We start from the raw sequence: 11937 nt of genomic DNA, 5'->3' as shown, positions 1-11937 counted from the left end.
GCATTTCTACAGTATATGATATCATTTTCTGACTTCATAGTGACATCATGATTATGTCATTACTACCATGATCCTGAAATATTTGGCTATTTATGCAAGCAGCAGGTCTTGTCTACAGTCCTATGTAATTTATAACCGTGATCACTACATACAGGTACTAAATGACTCATAAAAAAACAATTTCTGTGATTGATTTAGAAATTTTAATAAGCCCAGTGAAGAAGAGAAGAGCATAGTAACAATTTTAAACCTGTTATCAGATATACAGACAGATAACAGGTCGGTGTGAAAGCAACACAAATTTAGATGAAGGCTGAGTTACAACAGCGCTGTATTGGAACAGAATAGTGCAAGGGCTGCATTTTTTTTACACTTTAGCATGATTATACAGATAGAGGACAAGCAGCCTTCTGTAACCACCAGAACCTCTCATGTGAGGCTGTGTCTTCTGACAGCCCCGATCTGATTAACTGCAAAAGAGCAATTCCCCTTCAAACATTGTATTTGTGAGTAAGCAAACACACAATTGAATTAATGAAACATGTCATAACACATTTTACATCGTTTAGGAAGTAGACATAATTCCCTACTCTCTCCTTATTAAATGTGTCAGAATTGTGGGACAAAGTGGAACATGTTACGGGTCACAGTCAAGTGCTTAGGGAAACTGTTACTCTATTTTAACACAGAGAGATTAAATTACTTCATTTTTTAATTTTACTCTCAGAATAAACACATTTTTCCAAATTCTTCTATTTAATTTGGGCATTATAGATTTTCAACGAGCTTCTCTTACATAATCATAAACATTTCTGTTTCTAACAATGTTAGGAAACTGGTTTTACATTTTGTAGCTGTCTCTTGGTTTTGCCCCTGCTGGTGAAATATCAGTCTTCTCTATTCCCAGCATCACCACAGAAAAAGGCCTGCAGAGCCTTCCCCCCAGATACGTACTTGATGCTCTCTATCTCACCCCCACGGTTTTTGGGATTCTGGAAGTGGAACTCTATTACGTCCTGCACGTCCTCCTCGTCCATGATGTCCTTGATGTCCTTGATGTCAGTCAGGAGGATGGTTCGTTTCGGAGAGCCACAGAAGGTCTGTAAGGAATCACAAACATCACTGTTTGTTCCACAGCTTCCTCAGAGTTTTGTTGAGTATTATTACTGAGTTCATGTCAAGCTGACAAAAGATGATTGATATTTGATCAATGATCTCGTCACTTCAGTGTTGGGCAACAGCCCAGACAATAGGTTGTAAAAACTGAGGCCTGGAGGCCAGGCTGAAACCAGTTCCACCAGCTATCACATTACGATGGACCCTAAAAGTGATTCTCTGAGTGGGGGAGCAGACACATAAGCAGGTCAGGAGTCTGGTGGTGGAAAATGTCCTGGGGATCCTTTGGAACCCCTGCGGATTTCCAAGCCCCGCCCACCTGACCGTTGAACCCTGATATTCCATTGGCTGACCCATGAAACCCCTCAAGGAGGCTGGCCCTCCTCTCAGGTTAATAAATACAGCAGGACACCAAAGATCTCTGCCCATTTCCTGCTCTCTGAAGACTCCAATAGACCGTTCCCGGTCTAGCTAGATGATTTAGTTGCTAAAGGAGGCAATAACCACAAACGTTTGTTTCATTTTCATTTTCTTTTATCTTAAGTCGACGCTTACTTTGAAAGACTATTTTTGTTTTAACCTGAAAAGTTCCCGCAACAGGAAGCTCACTCGGCAGGCCGAGTTCTCACAGACTTTCTTCCACACGATCTACAAACAGCGACAAACAGCTGTTCTTTCCCGCAGCAGGACGAAGACGAATCCTGTCAAAGAAGACGAACGACGTTTAATTCCGTTCTATGAGCACGAGAAAAATTCGCCCTAATTCCGGCCCAGCCGACGCCTGCTGTAAGAGAGGAACCAGCGCCATCGTGCTCGAGTGACCAAGACATCATTCACTTGTTTTCCGAGAATCCGCCGATCGCGCACGTATCCTGAGGTTCAACATCAAGTAGGAGGCTTTATTGTCTGGGCAGAGAACTAGTTTAAATACTTAGCGTGTCATTTATTTGAGTGTATGTTTGTTTGAAGATTGCCGAATCTGTTTTCAGCCGTGTAACACACGGCGTACTGAGACGTCACATCCGGTTCCTTTGTCTACTGTGTTTTGAAAAGCGCGCGGTAACGAGCCGGCGTTTCCTGTTTAACGTGTTACCGTCAGAGATATTGTGCTGAGATTTACATCTGTTAAAAGATAAATCTCACATAGCTGGACTGCCCGCTTCGCCGGAAGTTTGTCCCTGACGATGTTTTTAGAGCTTTTCTTTCTCTGTCCCTCTCTCTCTCTCTCTCTCTCTTCTCCTAAACCTACCCACACACACGTTCGTACACATTTCACGTATACTTACAAAGACCCACTGATACTTAAACTAGCGTGGTCAAATCTCTGAGAAATCAGAGTTTGTTCTAAAGTTTCCTTGTTCAAAACACATGGTTCTAGCCAAAACCACGAAATAAGGATCTCTTTGTCTGAAACTCCTTTGTGTAACATATTTGACTGACCGCCATCTTGTCTTCGACCTCATGGCGTCGCCGAGGTCATACACCTCCATTTTGAAATTACGTGAACGTAACATCTCGAATTCGGCCAGACGACGTCACCACGTGTCCTCGTCATTACGCCATAGCCACTCCCCCTTCTCTTTCTGACATACACACACACACACACACACATAGACACAGACAGGCAGACGCACACGACCACACACACACATAGATACCGTCAGTATTACATGTGTATTTCTAAATTGTGATAAGTGCTGCTGCTGCTGTTGCTATCTTTGAAATATTGGAGTTTGTTAAATGAAGAATCATTGAAATAACATTAACTTTATTTCCCGTTTTAATAAATCCTTTTGTACTTAAAGTAGCTGGATTCTGTGATTATTTATGCATATGTATGTGAATACAGCTGGATTACTATAGCCTGTGCTCGAACTTAAAACCCTTCATTGTTTATATATAATCATTAATATTAACTATTGGGATTATTAATTTAACTTTTATCACTTGAAACTGATATTTAAAGATTGACTTGTTGGTCCCTGTAAACAGGGTGGTGCCCCGCGACGATAAGTAATAATTACAGATTGCATTATTCTTAATTGATAATTTTATTGTTTTCATTAATTATTTAACTATTATTAATTGATAACCGTATCATTTCTAATTAATTATTTTACTATTCTTAATTAATAGCTTTATCCTTTTTTATTTTTTCAATAAATAATTTTTGTTTTAATAATCATATTTAATGATTATTAATAATTAGCCAACGTCAAATCTACTACTACTATTGCACAACATCAGACTAATAACATAGTTGCCAGTGGCTAATTTGAGTGGGTCTAAGATCACATGTCACCAACGCTTTGTCCACTTGTTGCTTCGGGTTCACACATTTGTAATGTTGCCCGTCTACAATGTGTTGTCATCGTCTTGTTAACATGTAGTATGCATGTTACAAATTGAGTGTTTGGACTGTTTGGCTTTCCGTACAGATTGTTTCTACTCTTGATTGCTTTTGTGGTTAAATGTTGTTTAGAGACAAGTCAGGGTTTCTGCTGGTGAAATATTGTGTAGTATCTGACCCCCCCCCCCCCCCCATTGCCACTCAGGGAAAATTGTGGGTTGTGAACTTGGCTTGAAGCACATGGAGCAGGTTCATTTATTAGGTGTTCAAATCCACTTCAGGGGTTTAATTGTGGAAAAGAATGTGACAGGCTCATGATTTAAAAGTTCAAGGGGTTGCAGTTTGTCTCTTAATTAACCATGGGTGTGCTTTGGGTAAAATATACAATAAGCCACCCAGAGTGTCGTGCCATCTCTCATTACCTTTAACAGCCAGATAATGAGCTTTGACTGAAAATACTGCACGACTGACTTCTGACAAGGTATTTGTTGGCCAATCTATTTCACTGCCTCAAGATATCATCAATCCAACAATGCAAATGACCACACCTAATTTTAGGACCAACATGCGCTTCGCTATTTAAACAACATGGTTACTGGATGGGAACATGTCAACTGTTTTGGTCTGAAACAAGCCAAGGCATCTGTATAGTGCAACAGGGCCAATTATCATATTATTTAAAATTATGTCAAATTTGGAAATGTATTATTCTGTTTATATGGTAAAGGACTAAAGCAGTATGTGCACAGTGTCTGGTTTTTACAATGTGCTGAGGCTGTGTTTTTAAAACCTCTTCAAATGAAAAAAGGGGTTTTGTATCTTAAGCTGCTTTCCGACACACACTCGTAATAAGAGCCTCTGTACTTTCTCTGCCTGGCCCTCTGGTATAAAGTCCGCAGACAGGCCGGAGGTACCGATGTGGCAGATGTGAGAAAACATCAGGATATCCTACGCAGGATTCACCACAAGCAAGTAGGACGTTTCTAACATGCGACAGACCAAGAAGGGTAGATCAGTACTTCTCTGCAGGAGGAATACAGGCGACAGTAACAAGTCTCACTGATGTTTCTTACCTGGAACTTACACAGCTGATGTTTGTAAACAGGTCCAACCTGAGCATTCACTTCAGAATCCAGGTCCACTAGGTACTTCCCTCTCAGGGCCAGGACCTCAGCAACTGTGCAAGCGCACAAACACACGCACAAACACGCACACACACACACACATACACCGTGTTTACGTATTACATTTTTTATAATTCAAAGAAATGAACTTGTCTACTTCGATGCAGAGGGTTTGATGCCCTGCTGGCACTAACAATGTCTCCACTGTGCAGAAAACTCTCACGCTAGGGACAGAGGTTTATAAAGGGCTGGTGTGCACAATCTAAGTGGGCCAGCTAATCAATCAGAGCAGACTGGGCTTTTTTAAAGGCAGGCCAAAAGCTACAACATAGCGTTTCGAACAGGAACATCCACTATATCTCCAGCTCCACCCTTAGTTGCACTGCAGTTTGCATTGTCTAAGAAAGTTTGGATAAGAGAGCTTTACCTCCAGGGTGAAGAAAGGTGATAAGTCCTGTCCCGGTGTTCTTATCGTACTCCACCCCCTCCACCTCTCCTCCTCCTCTGCTGGGCCTAGAGAAACTTATCTCTAGTCGGTCCCTCATTCTCTCCTCTGGCATGGAAGGAGGGATGTTGGAAACCTTGAGGTCCTTTCTAGAGACATCAAGGTGGACCTACATTGATGACAGCACACACATTAAAGGGGAGTTAGCACAAGTACTAGCAGTAGAGTGTTAACAAAACCATATTTACAGTAGGTTATTAAATTACAGGATGACACATAAAGTTAAATTTTTCTGTAAATCAATATTGATACTAAGGAGAAGGGTGTGACCCTTCATTCTGTTGGTTGAGGACAGAATGGATACAATACAATATGCAATACTGAAATAAATGATCAAAATAGACTAAGATATACAGGGACATACATTACCACTACTTCAAGACTTACAGTGGCTTTAGAAAGTTTCAGATCCCTTCACAGACTAGACCATTTAATGGAAAAAATCTAAAACTTCAATCTCTCAGACACGAAACCAAACCTCTTAAGTAGTAATTACAGCTTTCAGTCTTCTTGGGTATATCTGCAATTTAAGTAAACTGAATTTCTGCCATTTATCTCATTCTTCTGGACAGATCCTCTAATGCTACAATAATACATAAATCCCTCCCTCGGTTCTAAACTTAACTCCTAATATAAGGGGGGGGGGGGGGCTATGCCATGTAGACTGACTGTGACGTCAATTCTGGTCGTAATCCCATTCGACGCACTCTAGCGTATAGTTTGACATAGAGGAACCACAACAAATCGCGGGAGTTGTTTTTTTCCCGAGTTTTTGGGACGGTAGACATGCCAGATACCAAAATTAACGTGTAGAAGCACTACAAAAGTGGAATTTTCATAATACGTCCTCTTTAAGCCTGATTAACATGCATGTTGGGTGATTCAGTGACCACTTACGATCTTATTCCTCTTCTCCGATCTATATGCAAATAAACACAACAGGGCTGAATCCTACCAAGAATTGTCAGTAAATGTCCATTATTATTGTCAAGTTGTTCCTTTTTTTCCAATTCAGCGCCTCACAAACTCCTGTATCAACCAGTGTCTGTGTCACTTGTTTCACCTGCGCTGTCAGACGCTGCAGGACTTGAACTGAACTACAATAGCAGGAACCACACACTGATGATTTCATATCACAGATACATGATAAACAAATGCATGCATTAATACCAGAAAAAGATCAAATGTGCGTCTGTTCGCTTCGACCACACAGCGTCGGTCCTGCCGGGCTGTGACAGGCTCTCACCCAAGAGTCACACACAGCGGACTGCAGTATAGGAGGTTATCATAATTACAATCATAATCCTAATAAGAAATTAAAATTATTAAAATATCGTAAATAAATAAAACAAACAAAATAAACCACCTAAAATTGCTTTTGAATAAATATTTCACATTTGGCTCAGGGCAGGGATGTGCTGACAGCCTGCTATGTACAAAAGAGCACCGCAAAACTTGTTTACGCCTGCTTAGAAGTGCATATACAGGTGATGAATTCCAGTGAAGAAGCTATGAACGGCGGACGCTGCAATTAAACAGCACTGAAAATTATACAGGGATTATTCACTTAAAATATGTTTAAAAAACAGCCTGGTTTTCTTTAATAAATGGACAAACTGTGCACACGGGGAAACTTTGGCTTGGTTGTCCTCCGTGTAACGTTATGGGTTTTCGACAGCACCTGAAGGCAGCATCAAATCCACGACTTATTTCCCACCTAGGCACCTGAGTGTGTCTGTGTGAGCACTACGCCCTGACTCCACCTCGTTCCATGAGAGATGAGAGATGAGATAGGAGAGCAGATATGAGAGAAAAAGGTTTATATCAAAAGATCAACCCTTTTTATGAATCGATACCTGATCATTCAGATCAGATTTAATCAGGGAATAGTTATTTTAAACTCACCCCTATGTCCAACCAGCAATTCAGAAATCAGTAAATTCTGACAGGGCGAATTAAATAAACGTGATTGGCAGATTAAAATGGCACAGACTAAAGTTGACTCCGAACTTTAACCAAATTCTGTGTAGGATCCAGCCCTGTAGTGTTTATTTGCATATAGAGTGGGGAACAGAAAGCAGATCACAAGTGGTCACTTCGATCACCCAAGGCGATGGACCCCCTAATCGGTATCGGCTTAGAGTATTTGAAGCAATCGGCCCCAGAAATCCTTTTCAGAAAAACATGTTAATTTATAGAGTCCCTTTTCTAGTCTTGATTACCACTCAAAGAGATTGAAAGTCACTTTTTCACATATACATTCATAAAGTTCATCTACGTGTAACACTTAATCAAACATTATTCACACACTAAAGTCTCAGCCGTCAGGGACAATTTGTGGTTCAGTATTTTGGTCAAGAACACAAATGGAATGGGGGAGATACGGATGGAACCAGTGACTTTAGGGGACAATCAGGACGGAGCAATAAAATGACGGAGATAATTATCGCAATATTACTTTTTATTCAGTAGCATTTAAGACGTGTCGATATAACGTCGATATAACTCATTCCATCTATGTTTTGTCAGACAACACTAACAGGCAATGATAACGTGAATAGCGGCGCGCCGAACCAATCATGTGGTTGGAATAAAGTTACAGCCACGTCAGGTTAGGTTGACCCACACAGCACAGAGTGTAGAAGGCGCACATGCTAATGTTTGAGCTCCTGCATAGAGGTGGACGACTCTGCATTGATGCAGTGACTGAACATAATCGATTCATGTTTTCTGCTACGTTCATTGTTTTACGCCGCTGAATGATTATAGCCAGCTCTGCTTCAGGATCAGGACAGACGCTCATTAAAGGTTCGGTCTTCCTGTATGTCTCTGTCAGACACTGCTTCCTCCTCTGACCTGCGCTCCCTTTCTACTTAAAATTAAACACAATCACTGATCACTAGTTATTAGGACACGTACAAGAATGATGTTTACTCTGTGTTTGTTTGATTTGCTCTAGAGTTTAGGATACACGTGTAACGTAACGTGACGCACAGAGTCAGAATATCAGTGTTGAACTGACCCTAACAATCGGAGTCATGATGCGACATCAACGATTAATAACAATTTTAGAATATAAGAGATGGTGAATATCCCATGTGATTACCAGTTTTTGTGTGAAGAGGGACAGAGACGAGGACACACACACACACACTCATACACACATACGGACACACACACTCACTGTGTTTTAACTTCACTGTTGCCGATGAAGCAAAACCCTGTAATGCGTAATACGTAATTTCCTCAAAACAGGATGGATGTGACCAAAGTCTGTGATGCCATGGCAAAGGGTCTGAATACTTTTTTTAATGAGATTTTAGTTTATTATTTAACAAAATTTCTAAAGACACAATTTTATGCATTAAATACAGTCAGTTGGATTCAGTTTACTATCTGACAGATTTCACAAAAAAAGCTAATTTTCTAAAATTTTGGAAACTATATCCACATACAGAGTGTGTGTGAGTGTGAGTGTGTGTGTGTTCCTGTGATACTACTTATCACAGGAAGAATGTACCTCAAACTTCACAGCAGGATCCATGGTTATGCGTTTTGGTTTCACATTGAGACTCATGCCCTCCCAGGACACAGTGCACTTGGCAATCTTCAGGATCTGAGAGGCCACTGGAGGAGAGAAAACATAACAGATATAGTCATCACAGTATGTGATGTATATGTATGTGATATATGATGTGGTTCAAGTCTGGCTTTGGTCCCACTTTTGTATATTTTCAGCATTGCCAAATGACACTCAGTCTGTCCCAAATGAGATCACTGGCCAAGTTTGTCTGTTCATGGGAAAGCATTTTTATGTTCTGATGCATGTTCACAGCAGCACCCCCTGCTGGTGGAATTATCACACTGAACAGTAACAGGTTTGATTTACCTCTCTGAGGTCCAAAAATCTTTAAAGTTGTCCTCATTTGTCTCATTGACGGAGTTCTCAAGTCTGGTCTCATGTACAGCTGACTTCTCCTGCATTGATTGTAACTACTAGTTGACTTGGCCATATTATTTTATACTGACGAATTGTTTTATACCTTGTATTACTGTATGTATATATATATGCATATTTATTTCATTCTTATTTATTCAATGTATTAACTCTTCTATGTATCAACTCTTTATTGTACCCTCGGCACCATTGAAAATGAGGGTCTTATCCCTCAATGTGTTTTCCGAGGTCTAAATAAAATATTCAATCAATCAATCAACCTCTGTGCAAAGAAATGTTAAATCATTCTTTAAAAGGTCAAAATCCCTTTCAAAAATATAAGTTTATGATTAAACGTTTAAACATTACACACACACACACACACACGCACTATTCGTCACTAGCTGTTGCACCAGCACCAGCACATCAGACCAAACTACTGAACTCCCTCCCGACACAACTCCTACTGTTCTTGTTGTGTGGCTCATGAATTCACTTTGTATGCCTGCGGTTCGCGGTTTCACAAGGAGGGACTCACATGACCTTGCTTATACTATATCTTTAAATTAGAAAAAACAGTTTTCTATATTGTTTAAAATCTTGTATACATTACCCTAAATTTCTAATTAAGCCATTATCTTTAACTCAACATTATTTATATATAGTATAACTAGTGACTGATATATTATATCATATATTTTATTATGATACATGCCTTATATACCCTTTACACAGAATGTCTTATTGGAAACATGATAGTAAGAGGCCTATTATGCTGAGTTGAAGTGTGTATGTTTTTAAATAATTTATCCATGATAAGCTTAAATAAGACAGCAATCAGGGGATGTGACTCATCTTTACACAAGACGAACAGGGGTTAAGCCTGGAGTATACTTGTGCATATTTGACACATGGCCAATACCATAGTTAATGCAAGTAGCCTACACTGTTGTGAGAATTTATACTTGAGTATACAATGGTGTGTCTGTGTCACTCTGAAATAAAATCTGCAAAGACTATTAGGTGGTGGGATTTACGTGTCACTGTGTGTGTACTTCAAACCATAGTAACGAAAACTGAGAGGATCATGTTGGAGCCAATAAATGTTCCACAATATTTACTTTTAGGGAAATTACTGAAACACAGGGAAGAATGATTTGAATGACCACTGAAGTGAGTTTTGTGTGCTTGTCTTGCCATCAAGAGACATGGATGACACAACCTAACGAATCAATCACAGTTATAGCAGTCTGTCACCACAATCTGTTTTCTGCTTACAACTCTCCATCCTTATGAAAGAAAGTCAAAGTCAAGCAAATCTTATGCTTAAGTTTGCTTTCAGTATTTTGATTTCAGTCTCACTGCAAACTCATTATCTTCTTCTCTACAATGTGTATGTGGGTAGTATGTGTATGTGACCCCCAGTCAGTCAAGAACACCCTGATATGCTTTTGGTTTAATTATTATTTACATACACAGGTGACAAGCAGAACTACTCTGTTATATTCTCTCACAGATCAGGTCATGTGTACCTTTCTCCTCCTCGAAGGTGATAAGTGCATCTCCTCCCTGCAGAAGCACAGTTGATCTCTGGTTGATGATGAACACTCCTCTGATTGGCTGACTGCCATCATCACTTTCCTCTTTGTCCTGAGCGCTGAACCTTACCTCTGTGTCTGGAATCTGGGCATAGATCTGAATAGCAGTACAGCAAAATAATAATGTTTATTTTTTTTGATATTTCAAAGTATTGTTCTATTATCAGGGCATATTTTGGTGTACAATTGTGCAGCAGTCAATTCCAAGCCGGTGCGCTATCCTGAGGTCTTTCACCTTGAATTTCTGCTTCAGTTTGGTGGACTCTGCCCTCTTATTCTGCAGATCAGCCTGACATCCCCTCAATTTATCCAGCAAATCCGATTTGCGTTTAGAAAGTTTCAGGATTTCCTCCTGAATGAAAGAATCAAATACAAAAATGTAGAAATTACTTCTTTGATCTTCCACCTCACTTCTCCCAAGCAGCTTGTTCTGTAAATGTTACACACTTGATAGTAACTCTACCTTTACTGCACTCATTCTCTGATTGAAGTCCTCCACACACTCAGCTCCCTCTTTGAGCAAAGCTGTCATCTCCGTCTTGGCAATTTTCTTGGCTTCATCTTCTTCCAGTTTTTCCATTATGAGCCTGGATTTGACATCATCAGCCCTCTCCACTTTAGTCTTAAGAGACAAAACAGGAACAGGGAGAAAAGCTTGACCATCGGGAGGTCAAGAAGACATGGAGAATGATGGATGATGATGGAGGATTACTCCATTTACAGTGACAAACATAACATCATTATCAATAATAAGGGGTTGAAATGGCGTTTTTTGACTTGGTCTTACCTTCCAAGTCTCCAGCTCTTTCTTGGCCTCCTCGAACTGATTGTCCTCCTTCATAGCACTGTCCATCTGACAGTGAAAAACAATCATTAGCAACCGTCTAGATACTGAGTATCCTCAAATACTGGAGCACTTCTTAACTTTTCGTTTATCGGCCAGTTCATTCGAGTCATAACCTGGCCGACAAAAACGAGACTCCGTTTAAGTATGTCAAATTAAAACGCTTTTTGTCAATCTTAAACTAACAGAGGACAGCTCTACCTACCTGTTTTATGATGATTTTCTGCTTTGAGTTCCTGTTAAAGTGTCCTGAGGCAGAGAGAAAATGGAGAATAAAGCAGCAGTTCCTCTTAGTGGCTGAGCTCTGAATCAAAAGTGAAACTCAAAGTGGCTCTAAAAATCCACGCAACAGAATATAGCGCCATCTTGTGTGCAGGACCTTTTTACATACACACACTGACATTGTTTAAGCAATCAAATATGATAAATGAATCTGATTGTTTGCACCAAATAATCAGACACT

At 40.0% G+C, this 11937-nt stretch overlaps 1 protein-coding gene across 1 annotated transcript; it reads right to left on the bottom strand.

Moving 5' to 3' along the window:
* Positions 1–189: 189 nt before the first annotated feature.
* On the bottom strand, positions 190–11833 carry nmi (N-myc (and STAT) interactor). Its single transcript, XM_053439480.1, has 9 exons — positions 11680–11833; positions 11418–11483; positions 11094–11252; positions 10866–10982; positions 10565–10727; positions 8616–8722; positions 5018–5204; positions 4540–4643; positions 190–1100 (listed from the first exon to the last, which is right to left on the bottom strand). Exons 2-9 carry the CDS (start codon positions 11481–11483, stop codon positions 888–890), a joined length of 1116 nt encoding a protein of 371 aa, XP_053295455.1. The 5' UTR covers positions 11680–11833; the 3' UTR covers positions 190–887.
* Positions 11834–11937: the final 104 nt, after the last annotated feature.

Source organism: Pleuronectes platessa, chromosome 14, assembly GCF_947347685.1.
Source record: "Pleuronectes platessa chromosome 14, fPlePla1.1, whole genome shotgun sequence".
In the NCBI taxonomy this organism is placed as follows: Eukaryota; Metazoa; Chordata; class Actinopteri; order Pleuronectiformes; family Pleuronectidae; genus Pleuronectes; species Pleuronectes platessa.
This window is presented reverse-complemented; position numbering and strand designations above follow the sequence as displayed.

Coding starts and splice junctions, on each gene's coding strand:
- nmi (XM_053439480.1), bottom strand. CDS start 11,483: ATGGACAGTGCTATGAAGGAGGACAATCAGTTCGAGGAGGCCAAGAAA. Junction 10,728..10,865: donor AACTGAAGCAGAAATTCAAG/GTGAAAGACCTC, acceptor ACTGCTATTCAG/ATCTATGCCCAGATTCCAGA. Junction 5,205..8,615: donor ATCCTGCTGTGAAGTTTGAG/GTACATTCTTCC, acceptor TCATCAATGTAG/GTCCACCTTGATGTCTCTAG.